We start from the raw sequence: 20,030 nt of genomic DNA on the forward strand, positions 1-20,030 counted from the left end.
GCAAATCTTCCCACCTGTATTCACTAGCCTTATACATTCAATATTACCTTCTAATGACATGAAGCTCTTAAACCTTCAACTTATTCTACCAATTAACTGAACAAATCTGATTGCAGTCTGCTCATCCTAATTCAAAGACACTGAATTCAAAAGATATCCTGGTGTTCAAATGCTTCTATTTGAACTAACTGACCACTGTACTGTGTTCTTTATCTTTAGTGAATTCAACTTACTGAATTATTAACTGGTTTCAGTATGTAAACAAGGAGCAGAAGTAGTCCACTCGGCCCCTCAAACGGGCTCTGCCATTTGATAAGATGTTGATTGATCTGACTGTAATCTCAGCTCCACATTCTGTCTATCTTCAATGACCTTTCATCCTCCCTGCTTTTCGAGAATCAATCTCCTTCTGTCTTGAAAATATTCAAAGTCTCTGCTTCCACTATCTTTTCAGGAAGAAGGTTCTAAAGACTCTTAGCCTCTCAGAGGAAAAAAAAATCACTTCATCTTTGTTTAAATGGGTGACTCCTTTATTTTTAAACAGTGGCCCCAAGTTTGAGATTTTCCCCTTAGAGCAAATCCCTTTTCCACATCTACTTTGTTGAGACCCCTCAGGATCTTATATGTTTCAATGAAGTTTCAGGCCACAAATAAAACATGACTTCAAATCAATTCCACTGGGACATAACTTGCAGTAACAAATTAAAATTAAAGTGGAATTTAAATGATAGGATTCATTGAAGATGGTGAGTTTCTGTTTGAGCCTTAAATGTTAAATGCCTTCTCTCCATTTTATCTTGCTTTACCTTTTCTGTTTTTATCCTTGGGTTAAAAATGTTGTGATTGCTGCTTCTCAAACATTCCTTTTATTGTGGACCAACATCTTGAGGCATATCTTATCAGAGAAATAATTTCCTACTTTCAGCTGCTAGTGTTGACATCGGGCACACCAAAATCCAGTACATCCTGAACTGCCCATAACACACAGCCTTGGAGCAACAATCTTTTTTCGTGCCAATGTACCTTCATCCTTTCTTCCATTCTAGTGGCATCTGCGTAGTACTTATGGAGTCATAGAGTCATACAGCATGGAATCAGACCGCTTGGCCAAACCACTCCATGCCAACCACAATCCCAAACCAAACTAATCCCACCGCCTTATACTTGGCCCATATCCTTCCAAACCTTTCTTATTCGTGAACTTTTCCAAATATATTTTAAACATTGTAACTGTACCTGCATGCACCACTTCCTCTGGAAGTTCATTTCACACACGAACCACTCTCTGTGTAAAGATGCTGCCCCTCATGTCCATTTTAAATCTATCTCCCCTCACCTTAAAAACATACCCCCTAAATTTGAACTCCTCCACGCGAAGGAAAGGACTCTTGTCATTCACCTTATTTATGTCATTCACCCTATCTATGCCCTTTATGATTTTCTAAACCTCAATAAGGTCACCCTCAACCTCCTTTGCTCCTATCTGGGTAAATTTATTTTTGCATCATGGATTCTAGTTTGAAAAAAACTGGGTTCAATCTGGCCAATTTTGCTTTACAAAGAATGCCTAGGGGTGTTTAATAAATGGGGTTCCCAAAGTTTTACACAATGGGCTGAAATGAAATCTGGCCCACTATGATGCTGCCAGAGGAAGCAGCGGAGGCTGGGACAATTGCAACATTTAAAAGGCATCTGGATGAGTATATGAATAGCAAAGGTCTGGAGGTACATAGGCCAAATGCTGGCAAATGGGACTAGATTAGGTTAAGATATCTGGTCAGCACGGTTGAGTAGGACTGAAGGGTCTGTTTTCTGTGCCGTAAATCTCTATGACTCTATGACTGTATGATGACTGTACCCTCACTTTGCAACTCTTGACAATCAGTATCTTGTGCACGTTAAATTTATAATTAGTTATACATGTTACCCACAACATTTCTCCTGTAGAATAAGTATTTCTCATAGTAGAATAATACAGGTTAACAATTAAAGACAGCAGCCACTCTCTGTATAACTCTGAGCAGCTATTTTATTCATGTGAGGCCTAGTATGATATAACCAGCTAGTTACTAACATTCTCCTAACACTTGGAGAGAAATGAAACCATTACACATTGCAGCAAAGCCTTCAACGAGGCACATTTCAGCCTTTATAGGTCACTTCCACATTTCTTCCGTTGCTGGTACCTCCTGTGTTGTGTCTGTATGGTTACGGCTGCTCTCTCACAGTTAGATTCTAGGAAATTGCTCCTTCCCTCTGATGAAGGATGTGGTATGCCTGAAGACATAAAATGAAGATTTACTTCATTTAAAAAAGACATGTTAATTTATTTATTTTAACTTAAACATTTGAGAATGAAAATGCAAAATGCTGCAGGTGCTGGGACCTTGAGAAAATTGGAAAATGCAGGAAACAGCCTAATGTCTGGCAGCTTCTAGTGGGAGAGAAACAGAGTTAACATTTCAGATAGCTGACCTTTCACAGTTTCGAAGCCAGTGACAAAGTCAGAAGTCCCTGGACGCCAGGCTATAGTCCAACAGGTTTATTTGAAATCACAAGCTTTGGGAGCAACACTCCTTTGTCAGATGCCACCTGATGAAAGAGCAGCACTCCCAAAGCTTGTGATTTCAAATAAAGCTGTTGGACTATAACGTGGTGTCCTGGGACTTCAGACTTTGTCGACCCAGGTCCAACACCAACACCTCTACATCATTGAAGGCAGTGAGGCAGGGAAAGTAAAGTGGAGGTGCTGTGGGAACAGCAAAAGGGGAGATGGTACTGAGATTATCAAAAATAATAGATGAGTCAATATGACAGGTGAAATGGCACCAGCAGAACCATTACTATCACCTCTGATGCCTGAGAAAGTGGGAGCAGTGTGTGACAATACTATGGCTATGGGAAGGGTATTTGGTTCTGTTTGTTTTTGAAGAGGGTTTTTGAGACATTGTTTCTTCTAAGCCAATAAACAGCCTGTGGGGCCCTGGGTGTTTTTTAAAAGTTGGAACAATAGAAATGGCAGACAGCCATTTGTCAGCTGCTATATGTTCCCTTTAGCAGCTATTTATTCTCCCACAACTATAACGTGGTATCCTGGGACTTCAGACTTTGTCCACCCAACTGTCTCCCCAACTGCTTTTCTCTCTCTGGATTCCATCTCCAGCTATCATTTACTCTTTCCCCCTGATGCCCACCCCATCTTCTAGGATATACATATATATATAGATATTAAAAAAAAACCTTTTCTTAGCTACGATCAGTTCTGAAGAAGGATCTCTGGCCCTGAAAATTAACTCTGATTTCACTTCTCAAATGCTGCCAGACCTGCTGAGCTTTTCCAGCAATTGCTGATTTTGTTTTTGATTTCCAGCATTCACAGTTCTTTAGTTTTTTTTCTGGACTTATCCTTTTTGTCAGTTAATCACATCCAGCCTCTCCCCTTCCCTCTTCCTATTTGTTTTCTTTTTTCTCTTAGTTAAGTGTTTACTTAAATATCACTCAATCTCTAACTTCATCCAGGTCATCACGCCAAAACATTACCCCTGTTTCTCAACCCACAAATGTTGCTTGACCTGTTATGTTTCTTCATCAGTTTCTGTTGTTTATTTCCCCATCGAAATGTTTCTTTGACTTCTTTTGCACACGTGTATGGAATGAGCTGCCAGAATAGGTGGTGGCATCTGGATGGGTATATGAAAAGAAAGGGTTTAGAGGGAAAATCGAAAGAACTGCGGTTGCTGTAAATCAGAAGTAAAAACAGAAATTGTTGGAAAAACTCAGTAGATCTGACAGCAACTGTGCAGAAAAATCAGAGATAATGTTTCGCGTCCAGTCCTGAGGAAGGGTCACCAGACCTGACACATTAATTCTGATTTCTCTTCACAGATGCTGCCAGACCTGCTGAGCATTTCCAGCAATTTCTGTTTTTGTGAAAGGGTTTAGAGGGATAAGGGCCAAATGCTGGCAAATGGGACTAGATTCATTTAGGATATCTGGTCGGCATGGACAAGTTGGACCGAAGGGTCTGTTTCCATGCTGTATAACTCTATGGCTCGACATATATGGTTTTTCTCTCATTTTTTTCATTTTTCTTGGGCTGAATGGCCTCCTTTTGCAAAGTAACAATTCTGTGATTCATTCAATTCTCTACTTTCCTGTCTTCTGAGTTACCTCCTCCAGAAGGTTGGAACGGTCCAGTTTCTCACTCATCAAAGCTCCTCAATAATTGTAACAGGAGGTGGCAATGTGAATTAAAAATAAATAGAAAAGCCAATTATGTTTTCACTCTGATATTTGGAATCAGGATCGAAACAATTCCCCTTGATCTCCTGATGTTTGGACTGACTGAACATAAGTGCCAGCAGTAATGATAATTTGAACCTCATCTCTGGAGAGTTTTTGTTGCAATCCAATGCCACCTACTGAGTAAGGTTAAAAATCACACAACACCAGGCTATAGTCTAGCAGGTCTATTTGGAAGCACTAGCTTTCGGAGCGCTGCTCCTTCATCAGGTAGCTGTGGAGCAGGATCATAAGACACAGAATTTATAGCAAAAGATTAACGATTGAGCATGCTGCACTGGCAAGCACTTGGGAGAAGAAAACACGCCTGTGTTGAATGTAAAAAAAAAACGACCTTTTCCAAGCAAATTTTTGGCAATGTACCTACCTCTGCAGATGTATTATTTCCTTTCTATTTTTGTACACTAATACATTCTGCCCAATTTTTCTCCCTCCCACACTAGTTCAAGCACAAGAGGCAACTGGAGTGTGATTAAAAACATTATTTATTCACCAGCGAAAGTGGTTTTATTCAGACCAGACCATTTCCACAGATATTGAATAAGTAGAATCATATTCACAATCGACTTTTCAAAGTGAGAGCCAAAAGTATTCAGAAAAGTTCAAGCATTGCAATATTTCTTTTAATTTGATACCATCTTTAACTTTTTCCGCAAGCCAAGGATGGCTATTGTGGCCTCCTCCATTTAATAAATCTTTTTAACAGTCAAAGAATATCACTGAGTACAAAAACATAAAGTGTCTTAGCTTAATAAATAGGAAACAACCAGTTGGTGAAATGGTGAAGACCAAGGGACAAGAGGACACTGATTTAAAACAAATTGTAAAAAAATCAAAGTGAAGTGAGGGAAAGCTTTTTTTCATGGATGTTTAGCATCTGCAATGTAGTTTGATTTGGGGGAATTCAATCATGGCATTCAAAAGAAGAATTGGTTAATTATCTGAAGACCAAAGATTTGCAGGGCTTCTGGTTAAAGGTAGCAGAATGGAGCTGTCTGAGGTCTCCTTGCAGAGGACTGTTGTAGTGTCTTCCTTCTGTATCGTAACCATGACTATGACTACATAATATTTCTTTTTCAGCCAAATATCTCTCAAATAGCACTTCATATTAATGTTATGAAAGTTTTTTTTTATCGTAACAAATCTAAACTGAAGACTTTTCAACCAAACTCTCTCCCTCTTACTCAAGCAGAGGTACAGTCTACCCTCCGTTAAATAAACTCGTTGTTTGTGTTCACTATATTCTCACCCTTACACCAATGTATGAGGAATCAACATTCCCCCACTTGGAATATATCACAAACTCAGCAAGCAGAGTAAAGTAACAAATGGAAAGTATTTCTTGCCACACTGGCCATTTCAGAGTCCTCACAATAATCCTATTGACTGTACAATTATTAATTTGATAAGCGCTGGTTGGGAAGATCTGTAAATTGCTCTTTTATTCATTCACAGGCTGGGGCAGTTGCTGATGAGGTCAGTATTAATTGTCCATACTAAATTGCTCAGAGGGCAATTAAGAGTCAACCACATTAGTGGTTCTGGAGTCACATGTGGACCAGGTAAGTTGAGCCAATTTCCTTCCTTAAAATTACATTAGTGAACCAGATGGGTTTTAGTGATCATTGTTACATGGTCACCATTAGGGCTAGCTCTTTATTCCAGGTTTTATTGATCTCAATTTTCACCTTTTGCCATGATGAGATTTGAACCCATGTCCCCATGAACTGTTATGATGTTAACAAGTCACTCCACAGGTTTCAGCTTTTCACCAACGCTAAAAGTAAATCAAAGTTCAACAAATCAGCAGTTGGGAGTTTTGCAATGGGTTAAATTGACTTAAACTGACTTCTAGATTGGGCATGGTAGGTTGGAACTCCATGTTTGACTCAGTCCTGTATTGATCCAAATTCCACCATCAGAGCCCAGTTCCTAGCTGTTCCTGTCAGATTTGCAGTCCCTCTTATGATTGTTTTCTAAAAAAAAATCAGTCTTCACACACCTCCATTCAGGGTATATTTACGTGAATTTAGGAAACGTCCTGTGACATTAGACATCTTCATCTAGACAAACAAAAGGTGGATTTTGTTTGGAGGCGTAACTGGAGAGAAAATCCTGAAACCTCAGGCTCCTTTGTGACTCTCTACAGTACCAGAGAAAAAAAATTCTTCTCAGTCCTGAGCCTTTTTGATCACTCTAAATCAGGAGGTAAGACCTCACAGCCAAACAGCGCACGTGACTATACACAATCCACTCAATAAGAGGTTTCAAAACTGGTTTAAACTTTCAATCAGTGCTCAGGGAAGACTCACACCACAAAAATAATTATTTGATGAAGCATTAGATTAGATTCCCTACACTGTGGAAACAGGCCTTTCGGCCCAACCAGATCTCCGAAGAGTAACCCACCCAGACCCATTTCACTCTGATTAATCCAATGACTCACTGGATACTCAGAAGATTGAGGGGCATGTTTATATGCCTGAAGATAGGATAATAGCTGGATAAGATAGTTAGGAAGGTGTACAGATTAGATTACTTATAGTGTGGAAACAGGCCCTTCGGCCCAACAAGTCCACACCGACCGTCCGAAGAGCAACCCACCCAGACCCATTCCCCTACACCTAACACTACGGGCAATTTAGCATGGCCAATGCACCTAACCTGCACATTTTTGGACTGTGGGAGGAAACCAGAGCACCTGGAGGCAACCCGCACAGACGTGGGGAGAACGTGCAAACTCCACACAGAGAGTTGCCTGAGGTGGGAATTGAACCTGGGTCTCTGGCACTGTGAGGTAGCAGTGCTAACCACTGTGCCACCGTGCATTTTTTGCTTATTCAAAGCATTGAATAGATGAGGGAGGCTACACTCGAATTGTATAAGAGTCCAGTTAAGCCGTAGCCAGAATATTGTTCACCACAATGCAGGGAGGATATGACCACACACTAGAAAGGGTACAGGGGAACTATTTATTCTTTATTGTTTCATGGGATGAATGCATCATTGCTAATTCCAGATTGCCCTTGACTGAGTGGCTTGTCAGGCCATTTATTGCTTTGGTTCTGGAGTTACATGGAGACCAGACCGGGTAAGAATTGCAGACTTCCTTCCTTAAAGGGCGTCAGTGAAACTGAATGGTTCATACAACAATAAAAATCATAAGACCATCTCTATTTTCCAGATTTACTAATTGAATTTAAATTCCACTGGCTCGTATCACGTGACTTAAACTCACACTTCCACAGCAATTGTCTAGTTTTCTAGCCCAGCAACATTACCATTACACCAGCTCCACTATACAACATACAACAATGCATTTATGCATTAAAGGGAGGACTAGATAGACTGTGATTGCTTTGACTGGAACAATGGCAGCTGAGTGGAGATTTAATTGTTGTGCATAAAATTACAGGGGGATCCAGATAGAATGGACAAGATGGATCTAATTCCATTAACACAGAGGACAGGAACCAGGATAAATAGATTTGAAGTGGGAGAATTAGAGGACAGTTTTGGAGAAATTTTTCCATCCAGAAAGTGGTGACTGTCTGGACCTTAGAGCCTGAAATTATGGTAGAGGCAGAAACTGTCATCAAATTAATGAAGGACATGGATATACACCTGAAGGACTTCAGCTGATAAAGCCAAAAGCTCAGAGCTGGAAAGTGGATGAGAACGGATGGGATAAACAGCTGCTTATTGACTGGAATAATTTCCTGCTCCTGAGCAATAACTTTCTATGATCTATTAATATTTTCCTCACTGATAGTTGCTAATAGTGTGTGAGTCTGGCAAGAGTGAGAAAGGAGTGGGGGGGGGGGGGGGGGGCGGGGAAGGTATAAAGACTGTGGTTTCTGAGCTTATCATGTTTTTTTGGGAAGGTTTAATGCTTGCTGGAAGGCAGACAGCCCACTTAGTCCAGACTCGATTCATTTCTGCAAATCAACAATGAAACAAGATGCCAAAAATAAGTTAAAGTTCAAATCTTCCAAAACCTACTACACCCCAGACACTATTTTTTATTAAGAAGAGGAAATGGGAGATATTCACGATAACCCTTTATTGAAGGCTATGATTTTTCTCTTGTCACACAATAGCAGTTCTAAAATCGTTCAGTTAAATGTGTGTCCTCAAAGCAGCAGTTTATAAATGACTAACAAATGGCTCTCCTTTAATACTCAATATGCACATTTCATCTCATACCCGCCAGTGTTAATTTTTCTCACATGTGTTGCTTGCCACAAAATTAAAAAAATATAATATCGGCCCCTAAGGTGGAACTGCATTTCCAAAAGCATCTTTTTAGTGTAATGAGCTTCCAATTCTATCGTTTAAAAATACCAGAATATCCCACGTTGCTCACTATAACGGTGGATTTGAAATCTTGGGATGCTTATGTCTGCTATATCACATCAAACATAATATCCACAATTAATGAGCCAGCATCAATTCCACTTCTTGCTTCGAACAGTCAAAATAGTCGGGGGGGTTTTTCGATTAACATTTTAATTTCCAGCATTTTTTTCACAGAAGGTAAATTTGGAAGCAAAGTATTAGTCAAATTGTGAGGCTCAACCACAAACGGGAACTGGATTAATGGACAGGTCAGGTCAAGAGCTGGGTTCCTCTGCAGCGATTGACTTTTAGCTTCTCCACAAGCTCATGATCAGTTACTCCTTCCTGACAGGTCCTCCATTGTTCCAATTTGGGTGGCACAGTGGTTAGCACTGCTGCCTCACAGCACCAGAGACTTGGGTTCAATTCCCACCTCAGGTAACTGTCTATGTAGAGTTCTCCCTGTTCTGCTCCAGTTTCCTCCCACACTCCAAAAATATGCATTTTAGGTGCGTTGGCCATGCTAAACTGCCTGGAGTGTTAGGTGAAGGAGTAAATGTAGGGGAATGGGTCTGGGTGGGTTGCTCTTCGGAGGGTCGGTGTGGACTTGTTGGGCCGAAGGGCCTGTTTTCACACTGTAAGTAATCTAGAATTCAAGACTAAACATCTTTGTTGGAATTTTCACCTCCCTAGTGGTGTAATTATTGAGCTTGTTAGGCTTGGAGAGATATTCGCTTCCTCCTTGCCACCTCAAAAATGATGTGCTGGATGAGAAAGTGTACTGGGGACTTTCTTGAATTGTAAGGCCTTAAGTGATCATTTAACAGCCAACTAAGGGCCTCAACTTATCACTATTCCACTTGTCACTATCTGGCCTTTTGGGGCTGATTTCCAACTGGGAAAGCAGAGTAACCTACCTGCTGGCTTAGGTTGTGGGGGAACAGCCTTAATTCGCCCCAGTCTGGGAGCAGTCAGAGGCAAGGAAAGCCATCCCATGCCCTTATGTCTAACCTTTCTCAGACACCTCCTCTCTTTCTCGAGAAGCAAAAAAAAGCCACTTAGCTTTTGCTGTTCGATCCTCTAATGTCTAGGCTCCAACCGAAGTCTCTCAGACCCAAAGGCGCTGCAGGCCTCTGATTGGCGGCTCATTCTGGCCAAGTGGAATTCCATTGGTCAAGCTGCGATTTGTGGAGTGGATCACCAACAATCTGATTGGCTCATGATCAGGGATCCTTCTTGCTTGGTGTGGCAGAAAGTCAGTTATCTCTGATCCCACACATCCCCACAGGTTTGCTGCTACTCAGAAAATTGTGGCCATAGTCTAATTCTGCTAACTCCACACACCCTTCTTTATTCCTCTTTGTCTGCTTCAATCTCTATCCTATAAGGAGCATGAAGTAAAGGCCATGTTACCATAGTCCTACCAGACCAAAGGGCTGCTTCCTCATTACAGACAGACAACTGGTAGTGTTTTAACCTGAGGGTCACTGCAAGGTAGATGAGTACAAAGGCTGACAGGGAAAGCCTTTTTTGGGAACCTCTGCCAGTGCAAGAATTGAACATACACTATTGGTGCCATTCTGCATTACAAGCCAACCATCCAGATAACTGAGCTAACTGACACCCTGGCTTGGAGCATATGCTTGAGACCACTTCTTCCTAATGACTGTGTAAAGAGATTTCTCCCAACTGCCTCCTCTTCAATTTTCTTAAGTCTGTGCTATCTTCTGATTGCCTAAGCAACTGTTGGATGCAATGTACATGTACCTTTCATATCTCATACAGGACAGGATGTTGATGTCCAATAGCATGACTGAATGGACAGAACGCAGCTGCAGTTGTATGATCAGAGAGTTATACATGGCCTTGTGGTTACCATTGCCTGAATTATCAAGGTTTGGAAGAGCCGGTATTAGACTGGGGTGGACAAAGTTAAAAATCACACAATACCAGGTTATAGTCCAACAGGTTTATTTGGAAGCACTAGCTTTCGGAGCACTGCTCCTTCATCAGGTGGTTGTCACATAACCATCTGATGAAGAAGCAGTGCTCTGAAAGCTAGTGCTTCCAAACAAACCTGTTGGGCTATAGCCTGGTGTTGTGTGTTTTTTCACTCTGAATTGTCAAGCCTTAAAATAATGAACCTTTAATTCTTTAGCTCCTAGAGGTTTTCAGAGCCTTCAGTTCTGGAGCAGAGTCACTGGATGTGAAATGTTAACTCTGATTGTTCTCCACAGATGCTACCAAACCTGCTGAGCTTTTCCAGCAATTTCTGTTTTTGTTTCCAGCATCCGCAATTCTTTGGGTTTTATGAAAGATCCTTTCTCATTGTTTTTCCAAACCTTCTCATACGATTGGTATAATTTAGACAAATAGAAGAACACTGTGCCAGGCAACCAGTGGGGTGTCACTTAGCTCAGTTGGCTAGATGGCTTGTGTGTAACGCAGTTTGATGTAGGGTCAACTGCCACATTGACTGTGATCATTAAACAGACCTGTCTCCTTGCCCAATGCCATGCTTCTCGTGCATGCCCCCATGGTCCCACTGGAGTATGGAGGGGTTGAGACTGCGCTGTAGTTTGTCTAAAGACTCTAAAGACTCCTCCACTCATCTGGACACCATTTCCTCATTCCTTCCCTCTTCATAGACTGTTGCTCGGTTGAAATGATGTTTGAGCATCTGCAACGACTCTGAGAAAATTTTAGTGTCCCTATTCCATCACCTTCCTTCAGCTCGTCCCATTCTTTTGATTACACTGGCAAGTTGTTAAACTCAGATGACGATCATGCACAGGCTCAAACCTGTAATTTTATTTGGGGTAATGATGATACTGAGCTGACTACAGGAAATTGGACTGGAACAGCTCAGTTCAGTTCAACAGAGCGGTGCATCAGCCTCTATCACAAAGACAATGTCAGAAAGTCTACCCTGCTTTCTTTTTCTGGCTGAGCCATTCCTCTCATAACGTGAATGTCTTTTATTCACTTGTGGGACATGTGCATTACTGGTTGGGTCAGCATTTATTGCCTGCTCCTAATAGCCTTTGAGAAGGTACTGGTGAACTGCCCTCAAGGCATGAGCTTGTACTGCCCATGGGTTATATAATCCCGAACCTTAAAGCTTCATGTCTGCTACTGTCTCAATTTATTTCTTTCCTAAAAGGGAGATAGTTGGCCATCACCAGTTTGAGTTAAGTGAATTCTTGACTAACTATGGAATCAAAGAGAATGGGGATTAATGGAAAAATACAGGCCACACTCAGGTCAGCCATAATCCTATCAAATGGCACAGTAGACTCGTGGGCTGAATGGCTTACTCATGTTTTGAATTCAGATTTCTGCCTGTTTGCATGATTCCAAATCCCTACATCTTTATCCAGATCAAAGCATGTGTATTTATCCATTCACCTTTGGACAGCTGGATGTACGCCTCTGTAGTGATTAGAATGAGATTGGCCAGGTCGATCTCATTGAGTATGAGATCTCTGATTGGGGCTGTTAACCTGGTCCAATCATGGAGTCCTGGCTGACAGAGATAAACAGGAGCATCAGAGAGTCTCTTTACTCGAGGAACTGGCTCTGAGCTCAATGGGCAAAGTCCATGTACAGTTCATATATAAACAAGAGGTGACTTGGTGACAGGGTACTGGTCTTTGTGCAGTAATTTCAACCTCAATGTAGGTCAAAAATCTGTCCAAATCAGCATTGTATACATTGAATCACCCTGAGGTAGAGAATTCCAAAGATAACCAACTTCGGTGAGATGAAATTTGTCTCCATCTTTGTCTTAATTGGGGATCCCTTTTTCCATGCCCTGAATTCTAAGGTCTGCAGTGACAGGAACCAACCCCTCAGCACTTACCTTTTCAAACTCTGTCAGAATCTTATACAATCACTTTGCATTCTTCTAAACTCCATTGAACATTGCCCACATTGTTAGCTTCCTCACATAACAGCACCTTCATCCCAAGATCCAAACTGGTCAATATTCTCTAAACTGCCTCCTGCACAAGTACAATTAAACTGAAAGTGAACTTGTTCCTCTCACCTACCTCCAAGTCTAACAGCCTACCAAAACTTAGGGTGGCATAGTGCCTCAGTAGTTAGCACTGCTGCCTCACAGCACTAAGAAGCTGAGTTCAATTCCCACCTTAGGCAGACTGTCTGTGTGGAGTTTGCCCATTCTCCCCGTGTCTGCGTGGGTTTCCTGTGGGTGATCTGGTTCCTTCCTACAGTTGAAAGATGTTTGGGTTAGTAATGGGGATATCCCAGGGATAGGGTAGGGTGTTGGGATGCTCTTTAAAGAGTCAGTGTGAACTTGATGGGCCAAATGACCTGTTCTGACACTGTAGAGGTTCTACGATCCTAATTTCCAGAGGATTTGGGTGGATGAGAGTCTTTTACAAGTCCCTGACTGAACAGTTATGTTTGCATTGAGAGAGTAACATCAATATCAGAAGTTGGTGTTTGCAGCTCAACTTCTGAGTGACCAAATAAAAATTTGAAACCTACCTTTCACTGTGTTATTCTTGAACGAGTTAACACTTCTTCGCCTGGATCCTGCATCCTTCTGAAAAAGAGAAAATATTGAGTAATTCAAGAGCTTCTTTATTGGGAACCTCACCACTGTAACAAGCTAATTAATTGGGAATCAGTTAGAACCCATTTTAAACACATCTAATAATAATGTTTTGAACCAAATTTTGTGGTACTATTGGAAGCAAGATGCTTGATTTTATTACAGCTCTGAAATTGACAGTCACTTGGACGGTCCACACACGTGCACAGCTATACACAGAAATCCAGACATTGTAGCTGATTATTCTACTCTGCCTCGCAGGACACCCAGTTGAAGTTGCCACATTAATTTACAACCTTTGAAACAAATAGAGATCACTGAACCAATGAGAATTTGCTCTTTAACATGTTTAGTCTCAGTGTGAAAACTGTTTCATAATTGCAAAGACAGGTCTGCAATTCTTAGTGCAGAAATGAACTGAGTTAACAGGTCAGAGTAAACAAACAGCAACACAACCTGAAAAATCAGCGACTTCTCACAAATTATTTCATGGGATGTGGGTATTGCTGTCAAGGCCAATATATGTTGCCACTTGTTGATTACCCTTGAAATGAGACTTGTTAGGCCATTTCAGAGTCAACCACATTGCTGTGGATCATGTAGGCCAGACCAGGTAAGGGTAGTAGATTTCCTTCACCAAACAGCATTAATAAGACAGACAACAACAATCTTTTCATGGTCTCCAGGTTTATTTTCCATGTTTAATAAGTGAGCTTGAATTTCACAAGTTGTTACAGTGGGATTTGAACCCACTTCCCCAGATCATTATTGTAAGCCTCTGGAATATTTGTCTAAAGACATTACCACTGGCTCCCTGATCAGTATTATAAGTGAACAACATCAGTATTCAATAGTTTGTGACTTTCTGCTGTGTCAACAATGACTCTGATGGAACAATCTTGTCCCTGAATTCCAAGGTTCTATGTTCAAGATGCAATGCAGACATACCGTACAGCAATAAGATTGACACTCCAGTGAAGTGCTGAGGTGTTGGGTGAGAGTCTAGATCAGAGTGATGCTGGAAAAGCACAGCAGGTCAGGCAGCATCTGAGGAGCAGGCAAATCAACGTTTTGGGCAAAAGCCCTTCATCAGGAATAGAGACAGGAAGCCTCCAGTGTGCAGAGATTATCATTTAATCTCTCCATCCTGGAGGCTTCCTGCCTCTATTCCTAATGAAGGGAATTTGCCCGAAACGTCAATTTTCCTGCTCCTCAGATGCTGCCTGACCTGCTGTGCTTTTCCAGCACCACACTGATCTAGACTCTGGTTTCCAGCATCTGCAGTCCTCACTTTTGCGGTGTTAGGTGAGATGTCAACCGAAGATCTTGTGTACACTTGCAGGTAGATCTAAAAGAATCATGTCAAAAAATAACAGGGGAATTCACCCTGGAACTTCCTAAATATCTTTCCCTAAATATCACAGGGAAAAAAAAACAATTTGGTCTTTATCATGTTGCTACTTGCCAAGAAAGAGAAAGCTGAATAGATGTTCTGGGATGGACTTTGTGATTATCTTGAAACTGTTCAACACTCACTTGAACTGAGCCAAAGTTTGTGAGAAAACATACAGTCAGCCTCGAAAATCCTATCATCTTACTGCATCGATGAACAAATCTAAAATTTCCATTCCATTTCTAAAGATCACTTTGAAATGTTAATCAATTTAGATGAAGAAATTTATCTTGCCAGCAATTGACCTTTCTCTCGGTTTAGCCTACGTCACTGTTGCTGGGACACAATTCAGTAATCTTCTCAGTAAAGAGCGCTGTGGAAGAAAGTGCACCGTCAAAGCATAGAAGCTAGAAGCAGAAGTAGGCCATTCGGCCCTTCGAACCTGCTCTGCCATTCAACATAATCACAGCTGATTCCTCCATCTCAATGCTATAGTCCCTCTTGCTGTCCTTACCCCTTTGATGCCTTTAATATGCAAAGATTAATCAATCTCTTTCTTGAATACAGTCAGTTCTGCTATAACGCGTGTCTCTTCAACACAAACTAGCTTCAAACGATTGAAGAATTTAGACCATTATTTGTAGAACGCAAACTTTCCTTACCTGTATTGGCTATAACACGATTCTAGTCCCATGGATCTAAATGGTGCTGCTATTACGCGATTTTTGTACAACATGGGATTGTACGGGAACTGAACTATAGTGTTATATCAGAACAGACTGTATTCTCAGTGACCTGGCCTCCTCCACCTTCTGTGGAAATGAATTCCATAGACTGCCCACCCATTGAATGAAGACTTCATTTCTCACCTCAATATTAAGGTCTCTACCCTATATCCTGGCACTGTGTCTCCCAGTTTTAGACTTCCCAACCTCAGGGACAGCATTCACCCTGCAACTACTCTGTCGAGCCCTGTTAGAATTTTATCCACTTCATCAGATCCCCTCTCATTCTTCAAAACTCTAGTGAATACAGACTCAATCCAACCAATCTTGTCTCATTAGAAAGCATTTGCTGTACTCCCTCCCTGGCAAGTTTACCCTCTCCAAGATAATGAGACCAAACCACACAGAGTACTCCTGGTGCAGAATTACCAGGGCTCCTGCAGTAAGCCATCCCTACTTCTGATCTCAATTCCTTTTGCAATGAAGGCTTCAAACAGAGAAAGCAGATCCTCAACAATTCTTCAAGGGCATTGGGGCATATACAATAACATTTTGGCCTCTCCAATGATACCTTCATTTATAAATGAATATATACAAATATAATTGAACACAGACAATCAAAATTGCATATTGACCCCCATCTATACCAATACATTATAATAACCAGTGATACCAATATCAATACTAAGTCATTCATCTTGATTCTAAATAGCTCTAGACATAAGTTATGGAAAACATGGATTGATCCCCAAAATTATATTAAACTCTTTGGACTCCAAAGTAAGTAATTCTGGTCACTTCTGCATCAAGGAAAGGAGTTGTGCTGGCTTACAGTTGACATTCTGAATGGATGAAGAGTGCCTGGCAAACTTTGTCTTGGCAAAGTCCAAAATATTATTGCCAGAAAATTCCATCCGTCATTTTCCCTTGGCTCGGTTGTTCTCCCCCTTGTATTGGAAGGTCATATTCCTTCTTCTGGAGATGCACAGATGGTGGAGGACACAGCATGGATTAGGGAACTATAAATGTGCCCGTGCTGACTGGGCGCTACATCAGTCAAGGCACTAAACACAGGCTGCACACTGATTCCTTTCTCAGCTGTTCAAAGGCATCGCCGGTAGAGGCGTCTTTTATGGTGGTGCTGCTTTCATCGTTGCTGGAGATCACAGTGCAAGAATCTTACCAAGCCAGCATCCTTATCAGTCATGTTTTGTCCTCAGAGAATGCAAAGTGGATCCTAGAATCATAGAATCCCTACAGTGTGGAATCAGGCCATTCAGCCCATTGAGTCCACACTGACCCTCTGAAGAGTATCCCACCCAGACCCAACCACCTACTCTATCCCTGTATGAGGCTCGGGATGGGTAAGCCATGTGACTTAGTTCTTAAACAGCAAAATGCAATGAAGTGTCAACTGCACCACCTATCTGCCCTGAGGCACAATAGCTTGTGGTTGATCATCCATTTGGTGTCCAGGGAAGGGTAACTCTAGATAGCCAATGCTTAACCAGGTATGCAGCTGGGCATCAAAAAGGCCAAGGGCACTAGGGATCTCAAGTTGTCCCAATGTTTACCCAGTGGGAGAAAATGATGGTGGGAGGGGTGGGTGGCGTGTCACCATTGGGATGTGGTGCACAGATAATGAGGCCACTCTGGGAAGATAGTGTGAGAAAAAATGCCATAAAATTCATGAAAAATTATGGTTCGCTGGTTTCTTACAAGATTCAGCCCAAGTATGCCTCCACTTCACTCATTTGTCCAAGAGCTATATTAAAGAGCAGTCCTTGAAGTTGGAAAACTGCTCTCAGAATGAAGACAGGAAGAGGTTAATCCAAATCAAAATAAAATAAAGAACTGAACATGCTGGAAATATGAAAAAAATGGAAATTGCTGGAGAAACCACCAATTGGGAAGAAAACCATTAGGATGTCGGGTGCAGTGACCCTCCTTCAGAAGTTGTGTAGAGGAGAGGTTAATCATTACGGGCATTGATGTGAGAGTAGCAATTGAATAAACATTGTAAATCCCACATGTGAAAGATAAGACCTCTGGGCTATGTTTACCTTGAAGACTGGCCTTTTATCTGCCAGTAATCCACTTAATTGCATGCCACTTGATCAATGCCACTTAGGTACATTACAGCATACCTTGCACTCTATATGTCACCTCAGGACATATTAATTGCACAATGACCAAAATGATCTTAAAACTCCAATTTATGGACTCTCTATGAGGATATGAAAAGAAATAAAATTCCCATGGATCTCAAAGTGGATTAAACCGTCGTTCTTTAATTGAATGGACTTGAGATATGGGCATAGGAGGCTTGTTGCCTCCAACAGCCAAGGGTCCTAATTGAATGGGATCATCCCTCTCAAAATTTCCTTTGAGTACATTTATTTGTCCCTCCTTAACATTTCTTGATTTGATTTTCTCCGGTAAAGGAGTATATATCTTGCTGTCATATTCTGAAACTCACCTCCTGTGGCCAATGTAGAAAGTTCTCTTAGTGTTAAAATCCATCCAGAGTGACGAAGAACTTCCAGAACTAAATATATACAGTCCATAAATAACTTCTCAGAAACAACACAAGACACCTCTTAAAATTCTATTTTTGTTCATTTATAGGATGCGGCCATGGATGACTGGGTCCAGCATTTTCTGCCCATCCATAGTTGCTCTGGAGAAGGTGGTAGTGAGCTGCCTTCTTGAACCATTGCAGTCCATGTTCCTTCGGTTGACCTACAAGGTTGCTAGGTCAGAATTCCAGGGATTTTCACCCAGTGGCAGTGAAGGAACACTCAAATCCATGTCAGCGCGGTACATGGCTTGGATGGGAACTTGTGGATGGTGATATGTACCTGCTGCCCTTGTCCTTCTAGTTGGAAATGATCGTAGGGTGCTGTCTAAGGAGTAATGGTGAGTTTGCTACAGAGCATTGTGTATCTAGTACATACAGTTGAGAGCCAGCGGTCAACGGAGACAACATTCGAAGATGTGGCACCAATCAAGTGGGCTGCTTTGTCCAGGATGGTATCAAGCTTCTTCAGTGTTGTTGAAGCTGCCCCTATCCAGGCAAGTGGGGAGTATTCCATCACACTCCTGACTCGTGCCTTGTGGGTAGTGAACAGACCTGACACAGAACCGCATGCACTAATTGTGTACTGATTGTTCCACAGTAGGCAAGCAAAGTTTGCGTAGCAAAATCCCACCAAAGTGTTATAATTGTGACACCATTAAATTGACACTCTTAGATTATTGGAATTCAGACTCTGAAAAAATCCACGAGAATGATTCCAAGGATGAGAAGCATCACAAATGGAGAAATTGGACCTGTTCTCCTTGGACAGCAGAAGATCTGATGAAAATATCTGAACTGATGAGGAGTCTGAACAAAATAGCCAGGAAGCAATGGTTCCCGTTCATGAAAAGCTAGCAGAAGAGAAGGCACAGATTTAAAGTAATTGGCAAATGAAGAAAAAGCGAGATAAGGATGAAGTTGTAGACAGTGAGTGGTTCCAATCTGGTTTCCCTGCCTCAGAGAGTGCTGGAGGAAAGACAAATGGAAACATCCAAAAGAAAGTTTGGTTGGTACCTGAAAAGGATGCAGGGTTCTGGGGAGAATGGCGCTAAGTGAATTGCTCAATCGGTGGGGGCGGTGGGGTGGAGTGGGTGTTTGTGGCAAGTGTAGACAGGATGGGCCGAATGATCTCTATCTGTGCTATCACAGTTCTGCCACCCTGTGAACTCACAACAGATCCACAATACTCATTGAGCTGCTCAGAAGATGATAACACTGTCTGGTAGGAACATGCTGCAATGGTCAATGTGCGTGTCCCGCTAAGTGCCTGGAATGATTTCTGTTTTACCTTCTCGAGCTGGCTGGATCTGTGATTCCGATTGTGTCTGACACTCTGCACGTACCAGGGCAATGGCTGGTAGACCCGATAGCGGACAGGCTCCTCCCGGAACATCTCAGTCCCAAACTTCCAGGTGGCATGCAACAGCATTTCGAGAGCATTAAGTAGTAAAAGAAAGCATGTTAAGAAAACAGAAATATAAAAGGCAGGAATAATAACTTCCTAGTTACATCCATAATATCAGTGTTCACTGCCAACTCATGACAATCTACAAAGTTCCTTTGTTCCAGCTGGTGTGAATGTACATACATAGGCTGTCAAGCAAATCTCACAACTACATAATTTTCCAATTTTGCAGACTTGATTCGGGAAAGAAGGTCAATGATAGGATCTTGCTTTGAGAGATGCTGATGTTACATAAACATACACTGTTTTAAATAGCCTATTGGTTGGCGTGTTTTCAGGCTTTGCTGTATCTTCAGTGTTGACAAGTAAATAGCGAGCATGTCAGTCAGTCATTGTCACCACATTATCCAGCGAATTACTGGCTGAAGCCAGAATTCAGCTGCACAATTATTTCAGGTAAAAGGATAATGCACGACAAGGAGGAGAGAGAATTAGCAGTGCACTCACTCACAGAGAGGTGCAAAGGAAAGGATGAGACCAAAATTTTTAGCAATGAAGCTGAAAGTAAAGTAAAAACATGCTGGATTCCCAGAATTGTAGAATCATGCAGTACTGAACAGTCCTTTCAGGCCATTAAGTCTGTAATGCCAAAAACATGCACCACCACCTGCATACTCCCATTTTCCCACACTAGGCCCATGACTGTT

At 41.7% G+C, this 20,030-nt stretch overlaps 1 protein-coding gene across 3 annotated transcripts in view; it reads right to left on the reverse strand.

Annotated features, from left to right (window-relative positions):
- Positions 1-2,009: 2,009 nt before the first annotated feature.
- Positions 2,010-20,030, reverse strand: part of LOC122540621 (uncharacterized) — a 22,837-nt gene continuing 4,816 nt past the window's right edge. Inside the window, exons 2-5 of one of the 3 annotated variants that reach the window (XM_087976605.1) lie at positions 19,207-19,323; positions 13,153-13,210; positions 4,563-4,589; positions 2,010-2,277 (exon numbers count right to left, since the gene is read on the reverse strand). In XM_087976605.1, coding sequence (XP_087832731.1) covers positions 2,150-2,277; positions 4,563-4,589; positions 13,153-13,210; positions 19,207-19,323 — 330 coding nt within the window. In that variant the 3' untranslated portion in view covers positions 2,010-2,149. Of the gene's footprint in view, positions 2,278-3,572; positions 3,681-4,562; positions 4,590-13,152; positions 13,211-19,206; positions 19,324-20,030 lie in introns of all 3 variants that reach the window. The other 2 variants (XM_043676582.2, XM_043676580.2) reach the window with 2 other exon arrangements.

This window comes from Chiloscyllium plagiosum, unplaced genomic scaffold, assembly GCF_037043375.1.
Source record: "Chiloscyllium plagiosum isolate Xiang-an unplaced genomic scaffold, Cpla_swu_hap1 HiC_scaffold_29, whole genome shotgun sequence".
Lineage (NCBI taxonomy): Eukaryota > Metazoa > Chordata > Chondrichthyes > Orectolobiformes > Hemiscylliidae > Chiloscyllium > Chiloscyllium plagiosum.